This window comes from Eucyclogobius newberryi, unplaced genomic scaffold, assembly GCF_026437365.1.
Source record: "Eucyclogobius newberryi isolate DKJ021-1_F unplaced genomic scaffold, fEucNew1.0.hap1 SCAF_16, whole genome shotgun sequence".
Lineage (NCBI taxonomy): Eukaryota > Metazoa > Chordata > Actinopteri > Gobiiformes > Gobiidae > Eucyclogobius > Eucyclogobius newberryi.
The window spans coordinates 25,170,732-25,195,463 of record NW_027315790.1 but is presented as its reverse complement, the minus strand read 5'-3'; the positions used below and the strand labels follow the sequence as shown (position 1 = coordinate 25,195,463).

The window sequence follows — 24,732 nt, the reverse complement described above, 5'->3', positions numbered from 1 at the left end:
AGTAACATGTTTTGAATCACAGAGAATACGTCTGTACAGGTATTTGTGGTGGCTGCCCACGAGTCCGAAGGTTCACTGATCCGAAGGTTCAGAAATTTTAAGGTTCACTAGTCCGAAGGTTCACGAGTCCGAAGGTGTGAGTCCGAGCAGCAGGCTGTACCCGCGGCTCTCCTCACTAAAGGACACCTTGCACAAAAAAATGCACTTTTTATGATTAAACTCACGTATTTTCCATAACCGACTTGTTTCTGTGCATAGCCTGAGCTCCTTATCGTATTATTAATGAAGTAATTAACTCCGGGATTAAACTGTTTTCCAGTCGGCATTCTTCAAAAGCTGAATTTCATTTTTGACTACCAATCCTACTATCACGCGTATTTCTATACTTATGATCAAATGAGGGCATAAAGCGGAAGATTTTAGATGTTCCCTTGTTATTATCATATACACAGTACAGCTTGCGGTGCCACCTGTGAGCAGCTGGTGCACTAAACGTTGTGACGAGCCCCAGTGCGTGTCTTCTGCTTCGTGCACATTTTACAGACAGACTACATCCCGATGCCGTTTATGCACCTTCACTTTAGCCTATGAGGAACTTTCGGACTAGCAAACCTTTGGACTCGTGGGGGGTAACCCAAACACCTACTTCAGTAAACACAGACATATTCTCTGGTGAAGTGGTTACGTGGTAAGTCAGACTTTAACACGTGGTCTGGGATTATCCGCCTGTGACTTGTTGTCTGTTGCATAATCTTTATAAATATGAATTAGTTAAGCAAGGGATTCACGTACAAGCGAGTCAAACGGAAGTATCGCTGTGCACAGAGCCAATTATAAAGTTAAAAATTAAGTTTGTGGCAGTTTTAATTCAATCTTTTCAGTATGACTCCTATGTCCATGATGCAAAAATGATTTTACAACACCACTAACTACAATAATACTACATCTTTCCTCTGGTTCATATAAAGAGTATTGAACAGCCGGTCTCCAGATGTCCTTATACAATCCCAACAACAGTCTGCTTTGATTTCTCTCCTGGTTACAAAACCTTCTGAAGCTCTTACCTGGAAAAACTTGCTACCTTTTTTTTAGCTGGAAACTATTTGGACCAAAGACCAAAAACCTTATAGAAAACAGGAACATCAACGTGTGAGTCATGATCGGATTTCTGGATTTGGTTTTAAAGTGTCCAAATAACAGAAATTAAAAGTGGTTCTGGTTTGGTCAGGTTCAACATCTGTTTCCCAGACACAAGAGAAAAAAAACAAAACGTAACTGCAAATACTAAATGTAGTTTACAGTAAAGAGGATCCTGAGGGATGTAAAGTATAATAATGTCAGAAGGTTTTGACCATTAATGGCATTTTTTTTAAGAAGAACTTAGGTTCTTTATCAAGAACCTAACCCAAACTAAATATCTTTGAAAATAAATGATTTTCAATACGCCTTCTTTTTTTGTATTAAAATTATCAAGAATATAATATGAGTGTTAACAGTGAGTACACAATAATATCTGCTAACGGTTCACATGAGGTTTCAAAAAAAGACTGAAAAATAACTGTAACCCTCAATCGTTTTGAAGTCCTAATGAATGTAACGTGATATACAGTATGTTTGAAGTATTTTGGCCCAATGCTTGACGTTTGCTATAATTTTCTGACAAATCAAATAAGCAAAGCTAAAAATAAATAAAAAAGATTGGATTTTGAGTGTGGAGCAGCCTCACATGACACTTTTTGTTTTCCCTAAACCAGGGGTGTCCAAACTTTTTTCACCAAGGGCCGCAGTTTGAAACTTAAATGGGGCAGAGGGCCACAAACAACTTGACGATGTCGAATTTGTTGAATGACAAAGTGAATTATTTGAAATTTTGCATTTCACGTAATTGCAATGAGCCTCCACACATTTAATTAGACATAGAACATTAATATTAGGTTTGTATAACATCGATATGCCTGAATTTTCCCAATTTCACAATAAAAAGTACAACTTTTTGTTGTTTGGGCCAACATAGCAGGAAGCTGGAGGGCCAACAAAAATTGGTCTGAGGGCCGCATTTGGCCCCCGGGCCCTAGTTTGGACATGCCTGCCCTAAACTGTATCTCATTAGACAAAGAGGGGAGATTCTTGGGCTGGACTTTCCTCAGATTCTGGTCCAAAATCCTCATGTGGGTCGGCGCTCTGGATGACCTTTGTGTTTTTGTACCAGAGTCCCAAAACAGGATCATGGGACTCCTCGGGACATTTCTGAGTCTGCATGTTCTAAAATCTGCTAAACTAAAATCTAAAACTGAATTTACTACTGAAAATAGACCTTAATTAGGCCTGTCACAATAACACATTTATCATGATAATATTAAAACTACTTAATGCAACTGACACAATAATCTGTAAATCCCAATAAACCCTAGAACCAAAAACTGTAATAAATAAACAGCAGAATTAAACACATATTTAGTTAGTAATTTCATATAGTTTATTAGTTATTTATGTTAATTATTAAACTTTCTACAGTTGAAATGTTAATATATTGCCATTAAAATAACAAAAACTTTCATGTTAGTGCAATGTGTGATAAATATTGAGCCCAACAGGCAATCTGCAAATGTAACAAGAAGTGAACAAAAGAACAGTCTCCTCATTTTGACTCACAGAAAGTGAAAATGTTGTTCTCGGTGCTGAAAAGGAAAGTATTTGAGCATTTTGAACAAGAACCAAAGGAACATAACCAGTTTACAGATTTTATTTTCTACAACCTTGCCCTCTCCAGAGCCAGGATCTTGGACTGAAAGTCTGTTACTCAAGTTAGGCTTAAACTTAAAAAAAAAAACTCACTTTAACATTAAAGAAGGAATGTCAGAATGTAAAATTGGTGTTCCAATTATTGTGAGAAAAAAACAACATAATCTTAACAAATATTCACAATTACTGAGAACATGACCAAACCACCCTGAAATCTTCTATTTTATTTTATTACCATAGACTTACACACTCCTATTCCTCAAGTTTGTGACCAGTTTTACAAAATAAAACTTTGAAAACAAGTTAATTTGACAAAGAGCCAGATAAAAACGTATTATAAATGTAGATTGAAGTTAAAACACTTAATTTTGCTTCTAAAATTATCAGGATTATTATAATTTTTTATTATGTTTTTCAAGATTATTTTGTGACCTGAATAATTGCAATAATCTTGACATCCCTACATTAAAGACACATGCTGGCAGCTGTTTTTCAGTTATTCACACTCTTGCTGAAAATGTAACACATGTACAGGACCATCAAATCAAATCAAATCAATTTATTTTTGTAAGGCCCAAAATCACAACAACAGTTGCCTCTGAGGGCCACAGGGAGAAATTAATCAACAATGTCTGTGGTGGCGATGAAGTCAGACAATGTCTGTGGTGGCGATGAAGTCAGACAATGTCTGTGGTGGCGAGGGACGATGTCCCAGGGTCCTCTGTCCTTAGACTCTCCTTCTCGGCCAGGAAAAACTACAAAAAAACCTCTTTGGGAAAAAAGCGTAGAAACCTGGAGGAGTTCCAGTGAAGGAGAGATCCGACTCTCACAGACGGACAGACGGACACAAGGAGACTGGAGCTGGACCCACTCTTCAGGCAGAAGAGGGACCGTCTGAGTCGAGCTGGACCCACTCTTCAGGCAGAAGAGGGACCGTCTGAGTCGAGCTGGACCCACTCTTCAGGCGGAAGAGGGACCGTCTGAGTCGAGCTGGACCCACTCTTCAGGCAGATGAGGGACCGTCTGAGGCGAGCTGGACCCACTCTTCAGGCAGAAGAGGGACCGTCGGAGTCGAGCTGGACCCACTCTTCAGGCAGAAGAGGGACCGTCGGAGGCGAGCTGGACCCACTCTTCAGGCAGATGAGGGACCGTCGGAGGCGAGCTGGACCCACTCTTCAGGCAGATGAGGGACCGACTGAGGCGAACTGGAGCCACTCTTCAGGCAGATGAGGGACCGTCCACACAGGGCAGGGACCACTTCACCAGGGGAGGGGCATCTGGGTCCACAGGTCCTCAGGAGTGAGAGAAAGAAAAGAAGGCGGTGAACAGTTTGCAAGTGGAATCAAAAAATAAATATTGTTTGATAGCATAAGTAGTCAGAAGAAGAAGAGGATAGTGCTCAAGCTGTCATACTTCCCCCAGCATAGTTACTCCTAGGGCAGCGTAGCTAAAGCTGTGGGTTTATCTTTCTGTTCCTAACTACTCTGACCATAAGCGATTTCGAAGAGGAACGTTTTAAGCCTGGACTTAAATGAAGAGACTGTGTCAGCATATTTAACATGGGTCGGGAGCTGATTCCATAACACAGGAGCTTGGTAGCTAAACGCTCTACCTCCTACAGTACTTTTAGAGACTCTTGGCACCACCAGAAGGCCGGCATTCTGAGAGCGAAGAGCTCTGTTTGGATGATATGGTTCTATAGCATCTTTGAGGTAGGATGGGGCCATGTCATTTATGGCTTTGTAGGTCAAGAGTAGAATTTTGAATTTGATTCTAGACTCGACGGGGAGCCAGGGAAGAGACTTCAGCACTGGCGTAATGTGCTCTCTTCTTTTTGTTCCTGTTAGTAATCTTGCTGCTGCATTTTGAACCAGTTGAAAGCTTTTTATGGAGCTTTTAGGACACGCTGCAAGCAGGGAGTTACAGTAGTCTAATCTAGTCGTTACAAATGCATGGATAAGTTTTTCGGCATCACTTTTAGGCAGGATTCTTCTGATTTTGGCGATGTTGCGCAAATGGAAATAGGCTGTTTTACAAGCTTGATTTATATGAGCTTTAAATGAGAGCTCCTGGTCAAATAAGACTCCAAGGTTTCTTACAGTAGAACTGGAGGCTACACTGACATTGTCCAGTGTGACTATCTGCTCAGATAGAGCGTCTCGTAGATGCTTAGGGCCAAGCACAATGACCTTGGTTTTTTCAGGGTTAAGAAGCAGGTAGTTTAGTGTCATCCAGGTTTTTATCTCCTTCACACAAGTACTAAGTCTGTCTACTTGATCGCTCTGATCAGGTTTCATTGATAAATACAGCTGAGTGTCATCTGCATAGCAGTGGAAGTTAATGCCATGCTTTCTGATAATGTTGCCTAATGGTAGCATATAAAGAGTAAACAGAATTGGGCCGAGTACCGAACCCTGTGGCACACCGTAAATTACTTTAGAGCTTGGTGAGGAGCTCTGGTTTACATTAACAAATTGGAACCTATCAGATAGATAGGATTTAAACCAGCTGAGGGCTGTTCCTCCAACACATACATCACATTCTAACCTCTGCAGTAGAATGTTGTGGTCGATGGTGTCAAACGCTGCGCTGAGGTCCAACAGAACCAGGATTGAGACCAGTCCATCGTCAGCGGCTAATAACAAATAATTTGTGACTTTAACTAGTGCAGTTTCAGTGCTGTGGTGGGCTCTGAACCCTGACTGGAAAACTTCAAATAAGTTATTGTCCTGCAGGTGGCGACAAAGCTGTTTTACTACAACTTTTTCAAGGATTTTAGAGACGAAGGGAAGATTTGAAATAGGTCTGTAGTTTACCAATAGGTCGGGATCTAGATTAGGCTTTTTCAGAAGAGGTTTAATGACTGCATGTTTGAAGGACTGTGGAACATAGCCACTTTCGAGTGAAGTATTTATTATATTAAGAATAGGGTCTATAATTAGGGGAAGAATGTCTTTGAGGAGTCTGCTTGGAATGGGGTCTAGGACACAAGTTGAGCTTTTAGAGGACATAATGGCTGAAGTTATCTCTGCTTGATCAACAGCTGTGAACCTTTCTAGGTTTACAGGTGGATTTATATGGGACGTTAGATTTACAGCTTGGGCTAGTTCAGGGCTAATGGCGGGGGTAATTTCATCTAATTTATCTCTGATTGTTTTTATTTTATTATTAAAAAATAGGAGGAAATCATCAGAGCTAAGTGTAGCTGGGATTGAGGGCTCTACTGCACTGTGACAGTTTGTTAGCCTAGCTACAGTGCTGAAAAGGAATTTAGTGTTACTTTTGTTGACTTCTATTAGATTTGAATAATATCTGGTTTGGGCCTTACGCAGAGCCTGCTTATAGGACAGCAGGCAACTTTTCCATGCTTTTAGGGATTCTTCGGTGTGAGAGCGACGAAATAATCCCTCTAACTTTCTAACTTTTTGTTTATGTGAACGCAGTTCTTGGTTGTACCATGGGGAGGCGCGCTTTGGCCTAATGACCTTCTGTTTTAACGGCGCGACAACGTCAAGAGCAGACTTCAGAGAATTCATGGTCAAGTCGACACATTGATCACTTAAACTGGGACTAAAACTGTTCTCAGCAGGATCACATGACATGTCACTGAATATTGGCTCTATTATTTCTTTGAATTTTGAGATAGATTTTTCAGATATTGTCCTTTTCATTATAACTTTATTTTGTGGGACTGGATGATCTTTAAGAATAAACTGAAAGGTAATTAGGAAATGATCTGACAATATAGGGTTTTGAGGGAGGACAATGAGGTCACTAATCTCTGTTCCATACGTTAGGACAAGATCCAGAGTGTTCTTGTGAGTGTGAGTCGGTTTATTTACATTCTGAGTGAAACCAATGCTGTCTAACAAGGCGCTGAAGGCATTACTGAGAGCGTCATCACTCATGTTCACGTGGATATTAAAGTCTCCAACTATAACTATTTTATCCCAGGCTAACACTAAGTTTGATATAAAGTCAGAAAACTCTGTTAAAAACTCTGAATAGGGACCAGGAGGTCGGTAGATAACTATGAACAAAACTCCTTTTTGGTTTTTCATATTTGGACATGTGATTGACAGCATAAGGCTTTCAAATGAGTGAAATGCATTGTTAGTTTTAGGGCTCATGAGTAGGCTTGAGTGGGAGATCACTGCCACACCACCACCTCGGCCTGTGCTCCTGGCAGTCTGAAAGTTAACATGGCTGGGTGGGGTGGACTCATTTAGACCATGAACTCCCCCATTGACCACAGGCTTTTCTTGACCTTTCAGACCATCTAAGAACTTGTTTATGAGTTGAGGATTCGCTCAGAAAAAACTCTCGATAAACCAATGAGCTACTGCAGTCGTCATTAATAGTTCGATGCTCATGTTGTGTCTGATATCCCTTTGCAAATTGGCCCAAGGATTTATTTTTAACCGTTGTAAAGCTGCTGGGTCGAATTAAACCTCATTGACCTCATCTCTATTTTCTCATAAACCCGCTCAGTTTTGTGTTTTTCTCATAAACTCTCTTCTCTTCTTCCATCCTCTCCTGTCCCTGTCCTCGTCCTCTGTCAGCACTGGAAAGTAGAGGTAGGTGTGGCTCGAGCAAAGTGCTGTATTTGGACACCTTGAGTTTGGCATGTCCCTTACAATAATCACACCTCTCAAATCTTTCACCATTTCACTCCTTTTACCTCTCTTTCCCCATCGTACAATTATAACACTGAGTTTCTTTTACAGCAATGTTCTTCCTAAATTGCCGCAATATCCAAAAACTCAGTCACTTCTAACATGATGGAGTTTATGATTCTAAAAAAATCTAAATAACTGTTGATTTTTTTAATGATTGAAAGCATAACTTGTTTAGGATCCATGAGAGGACAACACTACTGTCTCAAATCAACAACACGATGCTTTTGACTCATCGAATGACAGTGTAGGAGTGGGCGATATTGGCAAAAATATGTATCCGACATACTTTTATTACGTCTGTCAGACCAGTGTTTGTTGTTGTCTGCAACATCAGCAACAACACTGGTCTGATCAAGGAAATACAAATATCTGTAGTAAAAGATCAGAATCAGAAAATGGTTTATGGCCATTTTCAGTGAATAAGTGATACAGTGCAACATGAAACAACAATATAATAGCAAAATATATTAATCATCATAATCATAATAATACGGCATGAATAAAAATTGGTTAATTAAATATGATAAAAATAGACTTAATTCTTTGACTGACTAAATTTATATTTTTGGTTAATTAATATTATGTTAAAACATTCATTCATTTATGCACCAGATAAATGTGAAATTACTCAAATATCCTAACTGTAACCTTACTGTGTTTGGAAGTTCATAAAAAAATGTATAATTAGCTTTTTTGCAGCATTTTTTATTATAAATGATTTGCAAAATTTGAATATTGACTATATTTGCAAAGCCGCGTTCTCAATATTATCCACATTTCAATGATCTGCCCACCTCTACGACCATGTGATGATTTTGAGCTTGATTTCAAAGTGAACTCTTGCTGTGTGTTGATGATTTTCAACGATTCCCTAGTTTGAAGTGCTCGCACTGGTTTTGCATGTAAAAGCTTATAACATCCATTATTTGAGACTAAAATGTGTCCTTCTTCCTTCGTCTTTAGTCGCAGAGACAAATCACAGACCTGTACGAAGACCTCAGAGATGGACACAACCTCATCTCGCTGCTGGAGGTGCTCTCCGGAGAGACGCTGGTGAGAAAATATCTACTTCCATTCTTTTATTCAAGCCAAAATTGTTGATATTGCAACTTTGAGGTAAAGATTCAAAAGGTTTTCTGAAGAAACTCTCTTTAAAAACGGTCAATTCATTGTAAATACAGTAAGTAACTCCTTTAAGAGCAAACAAACCTACATCTTAATGATTTTCTCTTTAAATAATATCTTTTCTCATTTGAACCTATATCTTCTGTTATATTTCACATTCCCTATTTGTGCATGTGGTTTACATTGATGCTGTTGCACTCTTTGTTTTTTTATCGTGCGGTGTCTAACTTTTCACTAATTTGCATCCTCTGCCTCCATCGTAAACCTCACTGACCTCTTCCAGCGCTGGGTTTTGTTTCCTTCTTTCCTTCTTTCTTTCTTTCTCTACTTCCTGTTTGCTGACCCCTCTGCCCTTTGCCGTTTGCGCCCGTTGCCACGGTAGCCCCGGGAGCGTGACGTTGTGAGGAGCTTGCGGTTGGTGAGTGGCGACCGGGGCGGTGGGCGTGGCATGCGTGGCGCCCGCCGATGGCTGCTGCCGGGAACTGCATGTGCCTCACGGACTCGCCGCTGTCTTGCTCCATCTCACTCATCCGTAGTCATGCTCCAACGACTAATCGACAACAACAAAGTGTCATTATGCAGTATATTCTTTTTTTTCTGACATTTTGATCTGATTTTCAACAGTAATACATTTTATTTGTAAGTATTCTGTACCTTGAAGCTTTCAGTCATCATATTTCAAGCTTTATTTGGTTGATAATGTATTTAAAGAAGAACTAAGTAAAATTTTCACCTTTTTGAACGTCCTGTGATGGTTAGATGTGTATTTTCGGGGAGTTTGAAGTGTCCGCCATCGCCTCCTGCTGTCTCTGGGCGGAAAAACATTTAACGACATGGTCCCAAAGACAACTCTCCTGAGAAACCCTGTCTCTTTGTTTATATTTGGCAATGTGAAATGTTTTTGTATGTGATTATGCTGACTTAAAAAATGAAAAAATAAGTGAAAAAAGTTTTGCAGCTTGTTTTCTGACAATGTATTTTCATAAGGGAGCTGCAGGGGGCGCTCTATTGCGTTACTTAGTTCTGCTTTATGTAAAATGTCTCGTTGTGCAATAGAAACAATTATTTGACTTATCTAAAAAATCTTCCTCTACTACTAAAATAATCGTTATTCGGAACCCTGTTTACCCAAACCTATAAGAGAGCTTACGGTTTACATCAAAGCTTACAGTTTACATCAATTTAAGTACTTTCACTAAATACATTTAACTTCCTCAATAACAGAACATTACATTGTGATACAGATCTAAAATGAATGTTCAACCCTTATTCAAAGGCACAGTGGCATTTAAAAGTGTCATAATAAAGCTTTGCGTGTATTCCTCAGGCTACAGGTCAAAAAAAAATATCAACCTCTGCTGGAGAATTAAGATGGATCATCGATACTCTGAGAAGTACAAATACCTGCGTGATCTCTAATTAGTATCTGGGTATATTTGCATTTTTGACAACCTTTGTCTTGGGTAAAATCAGATTTAGTCCTTGGTTAGACCTGGATTAGTCCTGGTTTAGTGGTTTTGTGCTATGGTAAATACTTTTCTCACTAAGTTGCAATTCTTATTGTGTATATTGCATCCTCGATCATTGGTTGTTTCTATACTGCTCACTTTGGATGGAGAATAGCAGAGTCGTTAGCCTTCTTTCAAACCATCATCTACTGCAGAGCTCCTCAGATTGTGATACTTGACAGCTGTAATATTTACTTAGTTTAGAGTTAATTGTATCCACATTTCTCTCCTCCGTTGGGTAAGTTCTTGGATAGAACTACTGTTGCAATGGTGTTGGTTATTATAGATCTAGTTTGGCCTAAATTAAGACATGGAATTACTTAGATTTGTTAGGACTCAGAAAAGTCTTCTAAATTCTCAGAGCGTTTACACTTCCATCGATCACCCGACACTCATGAAAACATGGCTGCCAATCGAGATTCATTGCCTCTTTGACCTCCACCGATCATTCATTCACAAGTTCATTCATACAGGCATGACGGGTGAAGTGTCTTGCCCAAGGACACATCAACAGCATGCACTATAGCGGGAGCTGGGGATCAAAACCAGCCACTGCTGGCAGTATTATATCGATGCAAAAATGAAGAGATGTTTGAGTTACTACTTGGTTTGAGAATGGAGCTCACCACGAGGTTTTGGGAATAAAGTTAACATTAATGTTCCCCATAGACTTTCCAAATAAAATCAATGTTAAAAATGTCAAAGCTAGTGGCTAATCAGCTAAAGTGGTATCTAATGGACACAGGACCTATACGTTTACTTAAAGTCTGTTTAAAAAGCTTTGTAAACCGCACAGTTGTTCAAACAAGTCACTGATTTAACATTTTTCGGACTGAAAACAATAGTGTAATAGGTATTAGATAGCTTCTTAATATTTTAAGTTTTTGAAAAGTCTATGGGAAAAATGAAAGGGAAATGAATTTCCAGACCCTTGGCAGAGCTTGACTGTTGAGCCTTGGAAAAGTTCATAAGCTCCATGAATCCAGTGCATATTACGTCCATTATTATATCTCTGCCTGGATGTTTAAACTTTAGATTCAATGTTGACAGTATTTTAAAAGTGTGATAACCTTCCTTCACACTTTGCACAATTTTAATCTTCGCTTTGAAAATACACAACTATATTATTTGCAAATCATTTCATTTCAAACCATGACTGCACATATGATCAGTAAATGCGGTAGATAGAGTTTATAAAGTTAAAAAGGACTCTAAAACATGTGCTCCTCTTGTTCATTCAACGTGTGGTGAAGTTTTTTTTGTCGCTAATGTCACACTTTTGTTTGTTTCAGCCGAGGGAGAAGGGCCGGATGCGTTTCCACAAACTACAAAATGTACAGATCGCCTTGGACTTTCTCAAGCACAGACAGGTCAGAACACAATGAGATATTTCCAATCATCTCTTAATTACATTTTTCTATTCGTTATATTGTTATATTTGTTTTATTTGCACGTCCTATATATTTTATCTGATACTTTATTACGTGTTTTAATCTTCATGGACTTTCTAAAGCCGATTGACAATGTTTTAGACTTTATTGATCCACGTTGCAATATAATAATCAGATTAAAAAAAATAAGTGGTAACAAAATTTTGAATATTGGGAAAAAAATGTAACAATATATGTATGAATGTGTATTTTTTCATATATTTCAGGTGAAGCTTGTGAACATCAGAAACGACGATATCGCAGATGGAAACCCAAAGCTGACCCTGGGCCTAATATGGACCATCATCCTTCACTTCCAGGTTTGTCAAAGCAAAGTTACAAAATAAAATCTAATTAAAGTGCTTTATTTATCGCTATGCATACAAGCTGTGCAAGTCCTGAGCCATCATTTCATCAAAATTTAAATGCGGTTGAGTAAACATCAAGGTTATTGTGGTTTTGTAAGCGTTCTAAAGTTTCCCAAACCAATTGTGTATAACTGATGTTTTTGCGTGGGTTGCTGGGATAAATTCAGATAAACGTTGATTTGTTAAACTTTTAATGAAGCCTGGCTAAGATCAAAATGTTTGCGGGAGTAAGCGGATCGTATCTAACTCTGTCTGTAAACTCAAAGTCATTCACCTCGTGCTGCGTTCACTCCTCTTCGCTCACATAACACATTAGATGCATCCTGAACAACAAAAATGAAATGGTAAAACTTTTCACATACTGGTTAAGTTTCTGTATCTAATTATGTTGCTCTAATATGTTGAACAAGAAGCTTTGAATCCTTAATAATTGGCATGTAAAAGCATTCACAGTTGACAAGCATTTTCTACAATCTGAAAGTCCAACATGGCTCTAAGCAATAAGACAATTTAAAGTTTTTCCACATAAATGTAAATATTTCATTTCAAAACCAGATGTATCGATGCATTCCACATTCCAGCCCCACATACAGCCACACAAAAACTTTTACTATCAATAGAAGAGGAAGAGTACCGTAAATATGGTGATGATTCTACTCTTTTTGGCTTAATTTGACTTTTTCTTCATGTTTCATGATGGATTACAAACATTTTATCTGATTATACTTATCCAAAGTATTTAAAAAAGTTGAGTTAACGATTGAGATATGAACTTTCATCAATATCACACTGCTAATATTGTGACAAGAATAGTCCAGTGGAAAAGCTAACCTTGCCTTACATTGTTTCGTCGCCTTAAAACCCATTAGTCAAACACAATCGTTCCTTTGTTCAGATTTATTGTTCCTCTTGGCAACCGGTTTCAACCATGCCCCGTTCTCATTGGATTTAACGAGCCTTCGGAGCAAATAAACCTGATTCTGTGATTATTTTAACTGCTTACATACCCCAGAGTGCGCCGAGTCACATTTCCGCTGTGCGTTGACCGGCGTTACATAACACTACATATTGTTTGACGTGCGTTTTGATCTCTTTTCATTACGCTGTGATTGATTCTCTCCCAGGCAGAGAGTAAGAAAAACTGGGCTCGCTCCACAGAGTCGATTCCGTCGTGTTGACACAGCAGTTGCGATAAAGACGGGGAGTTAAAACTGAATGAAGTCGGACATTTGGTAACGCTTAAACTTGAGTGTTTCGAGACTAAACAACGAAAACTACTGATGAACGTTTAATTTGGTCTAAACTTCTCGTGTTCTCCAGCTGTTTTAGTGTTTCATGTGGCTCTGCGTTGGTTTACGGTGATGAAAAGAGGGCCTCGAATTCAATGTAAACAGATAAAAACATAGCACGGCTCCCACATGTGCACCTCCCCAAGCAGATGTTAAAATGTTACTTTGGCTACAAATGATCAGTGTTTTATAGCAGTTAATAATGTTATGTAATGTTGACGTATTCACAATTACAAAAAGGGCTTCACTTTTCACAGCAATCAAATCGAAATTGCACTTTGAGTTGTCACAGTTAATGAAGAAAGCATTTAGATAATAGGATATAACAAAATATTCTGTAAAATTATTGAAAAAATCTTGCTGTACTTGTAGTTTAGAGCTCCACAAACATGTTCTTAAATTCATGTGATCCTTTTATCATCAGTTTATCAGTGCGTATAAGGTCAGTATCAAAAGTTCATGCTCCTGGAGTTGTTTAAAATGTCTGAACAGAATCCTACTTTTTAAACATATATCGCAAATCTAATCGCAATATCGTTAGGCCCTGATTACCAAAATATTTAGAAAACATTTTGTTTACATTTTTCTGTAGCTGATAATCCAGTCAGAGAGCAGAATAAGCTTGTGACTTGCCAAGAAGCTACAAGACAAAACAGTTTTCAACAAAAGGGGCTCTCAGATGTGTATTGTTGTATTTATGCATTTAAATCGGTAAGAGCATGTTCCAGCTTTCATCAGCCATAATCGATCAGCATTAGTAAATTAAAAGAGAAATATATCTTAACGTTGGAATATTTTCACACCACAAAAAGAGGAAGAATGTAGTTAAATCTGTCCAACTCGTCGCTCAATAAAGTGCACCTTAACCTTAACCTCTCTCTCACTCGTTAATATTAACATTTTCAGAACCACCCAACTGCAGCCAATCAGAGCGCTGCTTTAAGCTCTTACTTCTCAGTTGACGAGAAATAAAATCTTTCATTTTCAGATGCAGACAGCGTGCAGTGGTCTCATTTTGTCACAGAATGCTGCTTTTAAAATAAATTACAAAATTCAGTCGTTATACATTAAAAAAAAAGAAGTCAGTACTCCAGCTTTAACCTTATACCTTAACTGACATTTTCTCATAATCAGTAAGTTGTTGTTTTTTCTCCTGGTATAGTAACAGTTTGAAAGCCCACACTTCCTCCTTTTACTGTTTGAAAATCAGGTTTTACCCAATATTAAAACACTCAAACTTCCCTCAAATGAAAACCCACAGATAGTATTACTGCACTTGGACTTGACTCTGTGTCTGTGGAAAGTCCGTGGGCGTTTGCAGTGGAGGAATCTTCATGGTTTGATGGTTTTGATGGTGAATTTGGGATCCGTCTCTTCGTCCCGTGTGACTCACTCGTCCCATGTGAAGTCGGCGGCGCAGAGGCGTAACTCCAGCTCCCAGTCTCAAAAAATGTGGAAAATATCAAACCCAGTGCAGCGTACAGGGTTTCCCACACACAATGAGTCAGGACTAGGTGGTTAGCCCTTGGACATGTTAATTTACCCCCTTTTTAGGCCTATTTTTCCACAACGTCTTACTACTCTTCATGCATGTGCCAGTGGAAAGATATAAGAGTTTAAATTATGCACAAGGAATGTTTGGTACAGAAAATGACCATAATCACTATTTAATGTTTACAATTGTCAACCACAACAACCACCACCACAGATTATAGATTTAATAACCTGAAATGAGCTAACTACTTCTACTGCCAATTGAATGCCCAGATTTGGTGGTAAAATTATGGCTGTGTTCACATTTTGACTCTTTTAAAATCTGCATTAAACCAGGACTAGAACAAAACTAAACCAGGATAAAACCAGGACAAGTGTGAGGAAAGATTTAGCGAGCTGTCTGACTTTGAAACAATGCATTAGTTAACGTTTTGCATTTATCCGCCTTCAAAATAAAAGCTTTTAAATACTTTTTTTTGTTTTTTCAGTCACGCAATTGCAATAAAAAACAAAACGACTTTTACTTCTGCACATATTAGTCACCATGAACAATAGCGACTTCCTCAAATGTCCCTGTTGGAGTTTGTAAGTTAACATTAAAATAACAGTGGTTTACTATAGTTTACAGAAGGAGTTGCTCTGAATCACTCCCAGTCCACGCTCGGCTCTGGGGTTTCCCATCAGAAAATAGACCGAGGAAGAGAGGACATTTTTTTCCGCCCTCCGCCCTTTTCCTTAAACACATCTGTCCAAGTGAAATTATAACTTCTGCTGTGACTCATGAAAGAAATAATACAGTGAATAAACCGACACTCTGTTTCCATAGAGGATTCAAATGGGCTGAAGGAAAGAAACTGCTTGACTATTTGCAGGATTCGCTCCAAAATGTGCATGTTTTGTAAGCGAAGGTCAAAGTGCACGTTTTATTGGGCTGAACGGTTTTGGAGGAAAAAAATATTCAATTGATTTGTGTTTTAAAACTAGGGTTCAGTTCAAAGTTTACATCCTTAACAAAAGAAGTCTACACTACAGCTTTTACTCTCAACAAAACAGGATTTTGTTGTTTTTTAAGGAAATTATACTGCTTAAGATGGAGACTCGTTCAATGTGAAACGATCTTTTCCCAAAATGGCATTGGGTTATGTCTCCAAAGTCATATTGGTGGTAATTATTATATTGTATTATAGTTTTCAAAGGCCAAAGTAACTCAAAAAATTTAAATTGTATTATTTTGACTTTACTGTAGTATTTATCTGTAGAGCACAATTTAGAGATTATATAAAAGACCATGAGTTTTTTATGTCGTGTAGAATCATAAAAAAAAAAAAAAATGAAATTGGATTAGCTGGAAGATATATAAGCGTAGACACGACACTTTTAATTCTGGTAATGGAAGACTTTTTGCAGTCTTCACAGTTCTAGCAGCTCTTATAAAAGCAGCTCTTATAAAAGCTGGCATTTTCTCGTTAACTCGAGTCCATGTATTTTACTTGCTCCATTTTAAAACTGTCTCTGAGGCTTTCTCTGTTTATTGTCATTAACTAAATAAATGAACGTTTGTGGTCGTCCAAAACAGTCAGACTCGAGCTCTTTACGTTCTCTTTACGTGAAAGTGCTGTGGGTCCAAATGTGACTCATCTCAATCTGGAAGAAATCAGCTTTTAGGAAAATACACTTTCCTACTCTTCGTCCAACTTCCAAACTCAGTTAATATAAAGGGAAAAGTTATATTTATATTACCAACAATGACATTTGAAAGTGTTTTGAACTGATTTTGATGCTAGAAACAATAAAAATGCTCTTTTTAGGTCCATTTTTAATACTTTCTGGTGACAATTTCTCCTGTTAAATTGATTTATTTGGTATCGATCCACTTTCTCAATTCGTTTTCTCAAAAGTATCAATACCCAGATATTAACCAATACTGAAACTAATATCGAAGCAAGTATTGATACACAAAATTGAACCTTTCCTGAATGATCTGCATTAATATCTGAAAAAGAATAAGACTGCATGGTAATATTAACAAATGTATCATTATTTTGAGTTGAAAATGACCTTCTATTGTCTAAAAAAGATGCTTGTTCTGTTAAATCTGTTTCAAATATTAAACTTTTTTTCCTTAGCATTGAAAGTATTGCGTTTTAACATGCGTTTTAACATGCGGTATGGTGACGGTCACTAACCTCAGCCCGTGTGTCTTGTTTCCCGGTCAGATCTCGGACATCCAGGTGAACGGTCAGTCCGACGACATGACGGCCAAAGAGCGGCTGCTGCTCTGGTCGCAGCGCATGGTGGAGGGTTATCAGGGGCTGCGCTGCGAGAACTTCACCTCGAGCTGGAGGGACGGGAAACTCTTCAATGCCGTCATCCACAGGCACAGGTGAGACGCCGGGTCAGGGGCAAGGATTTACACCCATAAAGTGAAGCTAAAGTGAGGACAGCTTCATAGAGTTTACTGAGAGAGTTGAGTTAAATACACTAAAATTATATTCATGTGAAATTAAAGTTTCTTCAAAATAGTATTCAAGTAGAAGTACAATGTAGTGGTTCAAGAAAGAGTTAAATAATATTTGGGGAAGCTTCTACTCAAGTAGCTATAATTATAAGAGTAACTGTGGGAGTAACATCTGATTTATGATATGATTTTTGTGAATGTAATTGGAACAAAGTGAAGAAATCTGGTGTTCTCAAAGGGTTGACATAAAAAATTTGAACACAAATGTTCACATCATGTAATCTGGTCAACTCAACGTAGTCGCTTTTACACAACCAAGAGTACTGTCACTACAATATAAATATTACTCAAGTAGGTGTTGAAGTATGGTGTCTGAAAACTACTCTTAGAAGTGCATTTTATTAAATACTATCACCTCAGTAAACGTACAGGTTTTTGTGTAATTACTGCTCTGTCTGAGTCTCAACGCATTTCATATTCTAACAAACATGTATTGTCCAGATAATGATTATCCAGTTACAGAATAATGATTTAGTTGCAGCCCTGACGTGAATATTGGATGGGAGAAGGTAATTTTGTGGTTGAATTGTTGAATTGTCACTGATACAGTTGAGTGAAAACGGCATTGCCTTTTACAAAGTGAAAACAACAGATATATTTAAAATGTTGTGTCTTACACCCTCGAGGCGTTCCATAGTTACCACTCTCCTAATAATATGCACTCCATAAGTCAATGTCAGTCTCGCTCTTCTCGTTTTGCTTGACATTTAAACGTTCAGACTTCTACACAAAGTTCTGTTGAGTGAAGTGAATAAGCCAAATAAAACAAACTTGACTTTTAAATACTTCTGCTCAAATAAGGATTTACAGGGACATTTTTTCAATCGTTTTAAAATAAGCCGGTGCAGTAAAGGCTTGTCCAAACCTGGATCGAGCAACGCCGCGAGGCATCTTTTTTCACTGAAGATATGCAGATGGCCTTTTAGTCTGATCCCTGTTACATAATCACTCATCTGCCTGAGCGTCAGAGCTGAGCAACAGAGTGGCACTAATAATATCATTTCAGATATTTTGGTTACATCATTTTGAACTTCCATTATTCATTTTCTTAACTGCTAATTACATTTGGTTGTATTAAACATTGTTCATTTAATATCAATTGTCTTATGCATTATTGGCCGTTGGACATTGGACAGTTTTGCAAAGACTTTACTACTTAGACTACTTAGATCTGGACATCTATCGGAATGATTTTTATTCATCCTTTAGGGGAAATTCTTTTCATTACAGACATGCAGCGACCAGCAAAAGAAAATTATTACTAAAAATGTACATACAAACTTCTTCAAACATGTTAACTTCTCATTTCATTTACCTCAGATCAGCTTCCGCCTCACTCCTGAAACACTTAAAGTACAAATTGGAGTTTTTGGACCATTTTTGGCTCATTTCCATGTCATAAACTTTTCGTAGAAACTCACGTATGCAACATTTTTTGTACGTACGCATGCTTTACAAATGAGCCCCCAGAACAGTCCAGATTTTGTACAGCGACAGTCAGAGTGCAGCTCCTTCCACACAACACGACTTCATGATTGAGTCATTTAGTGCAGCAACGTGCAAAATACATCAAAGTATTCAGTCAGTGCTTTTAGTACTTGTAATCATATTGTCATACACATACAATTAAAGCACACAACACCACCAACACATTGGTTAAGTCATGAGTCAGGTTAAAATCTTTATAGAAAATTCTAAACATTTCACAGTAAACACACAGTACGACCTTCCAGCAGTGAGAGATTTACGTTGAAAAAAATCATAATTTAGACTAAGTGCTGCCCTCAAGCATCAGTGCAACAACTGTGTTTGGAACCTAAAGGTCATTGCTCTTGAACGCACCAGGTGCAAACTTGAGTTGGTTTTGTAGAGGTAACAGGGGGAATTTTAGCTTTTCAAGTGCAATTTCAAGACTAAAATAGGACTAATGCAGAACTAACCAAAATATTAAATAAATATGGGCCTATAAAAAAGAATAACAATCATGTTTGATCATCATAATTGTTATCTGGACTAAACTCTAAAACACATACGGAAATACCTTTTTAACTAAGACAGTGGCTTTAATAAATCTAAAAGTTAAAAAAAAACTATCAATAATATACTTTATTCTTAAGGAGTCTTTATCTAGACGCCTACAGTCACCGTTGTTCAGCATTTATTTGGTAACGTGTGTTTAAAATGTCTCTACATACAATAGAAATCAGTCCACTAATCAAAACAATTATCGTTTACTAGTCGACTACTAAAACACTAAAATGATTGTTGTTTGCAGCCCTAAAACTGACAAATGGATTATGGCTAAACCAAGTTTGAACTAGTAGTTTAACCTTAGTAAGGGTTAAACCTAAACTGAACCAGATCTCAACCATATTTGGATACCTTGACTAAACTAGGACTACTGATCCCAATTCAACTAAACCTTTTCTAGACCAGGTTCAGGACTAAACCAGGACTAAGCTCTTATCTTCACAATAATAATAATAATAATAATAATAATAATAGGTTCATTCATAGTTTGCCTCACTCATTCCATTGCCTTCATCAATGTGGGCGTGTCATGTCAATGTGAAAAGATTGCCCTCAAGGGGATCAGGCAGGTTTCTGCAAATTGCTGTTCAAACTCCACATCGCAGAAGATTCTTGAGCAGAGACGAAGCATGACAGGCAAAGCGGCTGCAGACCAAAGAAGAAACTTGGATTACTCGCAAATACAGTTTTAGATACTTGCTGTTTTTCGGTTTTTTTTGCCGAAGGTTAAAAAACGACGTGAAAATGTTCAAACTCAAAAGAAGATTTAGCTCAAAGAGGCGTCTGAACAGTGCCTCCAGCAGCACTGCAGGATCGGTCAGCGATCTGGACGACAGAGTTATAATGCTGTGCGAGGACATCCCGGCCGAGACTTCTTTTGATTCGGGACGAGGGTCGCAAAGCCCAGGCGCTCGGTCCAGTCCTGGGTGCCAAAGCGTAGACCATGAGGGACTCGCGAAACCAGGACCAGACCCTTCCATAATCCACTTAAGTCGAGACAGGACGTCCTACAGGCGAGCGTGCTACATCGACGGATATCCAGGACATGGAAGATACGGCCAGAAAGTTTTACACCCGTATGGAATCTGCAGTTACTCTTCTTTAATCAGCTTTTATTGGCTTGCATTTGTTTTCTGTCAGTGAGAGAAAGTAGCAAAGTACAGAAGTAAAAGTGTTGTTTTTAAGTACAATTTTTAGATATCTTTTCTTTAGCTAATTTTACAGCGGATACTTTTTACTTTTATGTCACTACATTCCAGAGCAAGTATCTGTACTTTCTCCACCGCTACATTTTAGGAAGTACATTTTAGGAAGTACAAAAAAAAAAAGAAAAAATTAATAGAAATTACTCGATAAATAAGATTCAGCACAATTCTTTATCAATTATTTTAACAACTCGCAAAGTCTATAAGAAATGGTTTTACTTTTTACGTTCAAAGTACAGATTTAAAAGGGTACTTCAGCACTTTTACTTGAGATTTGTGCAGTTTCTTCTCTTAAATGTTAAAACTCCTAGAGTCATTTAAAATGTGCACTCCCGAATCTAATAATAATTATTATACTTCACTCCGCATATATGCTATACTTTTTCAAATGTAGTAGAAGTATGAAACCTGAAAAGATGGAAAGTGTTCATTTGCCAAGACTAATATTTTCTCCAGATTCTGCATGATGAAACTTAAGTCGTTGAATTGAACTTGTTGAAAACACCACTGATATGCAAAGATTTAAAAGCCTTAGGTGAAATTATAAAATGGCAATTGTTTGTTTTTGGTTGGTTTGGTTTTCAATCTATGAAAACTAAGTTGTTTGTGTTTTTCAAATGTAGTCAGTTGTTGTTCAAGTATGAAACCTGAAAAGATGCAAACTTAATTTGTAAAAGCAGTCAAATATATCACTAGATTCTGCAGGTTTTGTCAAAAAAAACACCACTAGTTTTCAAAGATTAAAGCTTTTGATGAAATTAGAAGGTATTGATCAAATGCAATGAAGCCACTCTAGTTCCCTAAGCAGAAATCAGAAATGTCCCCAACCCACTTTGGACTTGTAAAGAATATGTAGAGGTTTGATTTCTGTAATACAATCTTAAAGTTGTTCTTATGATATAACAATAACATTATTAGTTTTTTTTTTATGAATTTAATTTTGTAAATATTGCATGATTAACAATCCTAGGTGGGATCTGGGGGCCCTCAACCAAAACGTTTTCAACAAAACTAATGTGCATTTTATATAGTATTCAACTCATTATGTTTATTATGAGGGCCCCCACAGTCCCTACATTTCCCTGCTCCGCCCCTGGTGCAGCGTCACCTGAAGCCCTTCTCCTGCTCTTCTACAGAACATATGGAGGCTCTAGAAACACCACAGGCTGCAAACTATTCACGCTTTCTGTGACATTTATGAAAACATGATTTAGACTTTTGTGAGAAGTTGAACCACTTTGGCTTTGTGCACGGTGTCAGCTCCGCGGTTCTCTGCGCCAACTGATGGCCTATAATATGTCTCTTTTTGTGGTTTCTAATTGAATATGGGGCCAATTTTCATCATCTAAAGACAGTTTTGCTCCTTTGAGTTCCTAGAATACTCATGCGGGGGGCCCTGATCTGTTTAACCTGTGTCCTATAGCTGCCCCTGTGCATTTGGGAGTGGAGGCACTGATTGAGCGACCTTATTGTCCCAAACAAGGTCCCATAATACCACTTAAAGTAAAAAGGATTCACATTTTCTGAGTTACAATGGATTTCTTTTGATTTAATTTTTCTACTCAATCATTTGCTTCATATTTTACCCTTCATACACAGCACATCTGCTTTAGGTATTTCAATAGAGAACTGATTAAATAAAGACATAATTTGGCCGTTTGAGGTTCATTATTCAAAACTAGGTCAGGATGTCTGACTTGAATTTTTAAATCATAATCAACTCAATCTTTGCACCAACATGTCAGTGGCATTTCTCATTTCAGTACTTGGCCTTTCTTTATAGTACAATATTGGGGGAATAAAGTGCATGAAGGCGATCACGATACTTGCTTGGGCTTGACTTTTTTTTGTTATTATAGGCCTGAAGCTGCTCAAAATATGGTGTCAATGAACATTTTTAACCTGCCAGTCACATCAGAGGAATTAATGCTTAAAGGCATTATTGACCTATAATAATAATTTAGGGCAACGTTTAAAATGTTCACCTGTCAAAATCTGATTAAACTCATTTGTCTGTCATTTTATGGCAATAAAACGAATGGAATTCTGCTTAATAATACAATACTATGATAATTGTGTAACATGACACTTCTTATGACTCTCAAAGATGCTTCAAAGTTCAGGACAAATAAAAACGCAGTTAAAACAAGAAGAGACAGAAAGTAAAAGTTTATTTAAAGGCAATTTTGGTGGTATTTTTTAATGTTTGAAAGTGTGGATGAGACTTTGATCAACATCTCAGAAACATTTAAACTCATGTGGAATTAAAAGCGACTTTTGACAGACATGTACAGTATAAGGCCTGTGTTTTTGTCCAGTAGTTCAGTTTAATTGCATTTATTTTGCGTTATGAGTGATCTCAATTCTACCCGGACAGAAACATGTACAAGTTTACCACTGCCACACTGTTGGCCTTTGGTCATGTAATTATTTTATTTACATTGACAGTATTTGTTTTGGGGCGTCAGCAGAAGGAACGAGTTAGCTCAAGAATTGGGAGCAAACAATACATTTACTTAACCTTTGTGCACATAAATACATCGTTGCAGTTACTTTTCTGTATAAAAGTTTTTTGAGTGCCGTTTTGGTCCGTTACATGGTCAGATCATAGAGATACTGAATAGTTTTCAGAGCGTTTGCCACTCTCCCTTCCCCCCATTTTTGCTGATATATTGACAGGGCCTTTTTTTCTTGGTTGACTACAGCTCTAATATACAATTTATGAGTCAAATTTTGAGCATTTGGATCAATATTTGCTCAACAATCTGAAGGCAAGTGGTTCAAAACTTGTTGTGTGCAAGAGACGTGCGCACAACAAACAGCATTGAGTTTTAATGTGGGTTTTAAGTGCTTCACTAACAGCTTGAAAATTGTTTTGTGTTTCAGGCCAAACCTGATCGACATGGGGAAAGTGTACAGACAGACAAACCAGGAGAATCTGGAGCAGGCCTTCACCATCGCAGAGAGAGAGCTCGGCGTCACACGACTGCTCGACCCCGAAGGTCAGAGGACGAGGAGTAGTAGTTTATGACGGAAACATCTAAATGTACTTTTCTCATTCGAATAGAAATGTGTAATATGAACATTAACAGAGATGGTTTGAAGCTAGCTAATTTATGATACAAAAACAAAAGCCCTAACCCTTTTCTACAATACAATAAAACAAAATTAATTCAAACTTACATGATACAATCTGCAGTGTACAACTATTAGGCTTCACTAACAATTTTGATATGGATTTAACAACGCTCCAAAAGCAACACTCTCATCCTGTTTCTTCAGCTTGAAATCGTATGAAAAACCTTTTTGAATACATATCTGAACTGAACAGATTTCGATTTTTTTTCAAGTTCGTCTTTCACATTATTCCCCATTATTCCAAAAGCAAGTGCTGCGTCTTTCTTGGTAGTTGTTTATGTCTTGCTGTATGTGTTTCTCGCGCTGTCGTTGAAGCGTGGTCACGTTCACAGTTTTAATTCACCCATCTAACCCTCCTCTTCCTCTCGCTCAGACGTGGACGTGCCTCACCCCGACGAGAAGTCCATCATCACCTACGTCTCCTCTCTGTACGACGCCATGCCCCGAGTCCCGGACGCCCAGGACGGAGTGCGGGCCAACGTGAGCACGAGTTTATCTGTAAAGCCCCACTGACTCCCCTCATTCACGGCCTTCGGCGCTTGTCCCGCACGTGCCACACACTCTGACGCGTGCTCTCTGTGTGTAGGAGCTGGAGCTGCGCTGGCAGGAGTACTACGAGCTGGTGACCATGCTGCAGCAGTGGATGAGGCATCACATCATGGTGTTTGAGGAGAAGAAGTTCCCCAGCAGCTACGAGGAGATCGAGGTCAGAGATCAGAGACGAGAGAAATATGTGCTTTAGTTTTTGTTGTTGTACTGTATCATTTTATTCTTGCACACATGTTTGCATAATAGCTTTCTAATGTGTTAAAATATCACTGTAACTAAGGTTGAATTCATAATAGTAGGCCTTTATGTTATGGTAATATGAATAATCTTTGACCAGTATGAAGACAGTATATTATCTGGACAGTATATTACCCAGGTAAATGTTCTAATTTAAATATGTGTCTTTTTTGTGCAGATTTTGTGGCGTCAGTTCCTCAAGTTCAAAGAGACCGAGCTCCCGGCGAAAGAATCAGACAAAAACCGCTCCAAACTCATCTTCAAGTCGTTTGAAGTGAGTTTTATCAATGACACAGTTTTTACAGACGTGAAATCAGTTTTTACATGAGTTGTGCTCTAACAGGCCATAACATAGTCACAGACACGGTTTAGTCTTTAATCAGAGTTTGAGGGGAAATGTGAGGAGGGAAGAATACTGT

General features: G+C 38.1%; 1 protein-coding gene across 8 annotated transcripts in view; it reads left to right on the top strand.

Annotated features, from left to right (window-relative positions):
- The window catches only part of pleca (plectin a), a 144,417-nt gene that overhangs the window by 94,449 nt on the left and 25,236 nt on the right, over positions 1-24,732 (top strand). For 5 of the 8 annotated variants that reach the window (XM_072448080.1, XM_072448077.1, XM_072448083.1 and 2 more), the window contains exons 3-10: positions 8,385-8,474; positions 11,347-11,424; positions 11,712-11,804; positions 16,852-17,018; positions 23,276-23,391; positions 23,901-24,025; positions 24,114-24,233; positions 24,492-24,587. In XM_072448080.1, coding sequence (XP_072304181.1) covers positions 8,385-8,474; positions 11,347-11,424; positions 11,712-11,804; positions 16,852-17,018; positions 23,276-23,391; positions 23,901-24,025; positions 24,114-24,233; positions 24,492-24,587 — 885 coding nt within the window. The remainder of the gene's footprint in view (positions 1-8,384; positions 8,475-11,346; positions 11,425-11,711; positions 11,805-16,851; positions 17,019-23,275; positions 23,392-23,900; positions 24,026-24,113; positions 24,234-24,491; positions 24,588-24,732) is intronic. The other 3 variants (XM_072448076.1, XM_072448082.1, XM_072448081.1) reach the window with 1 other exon arrangement.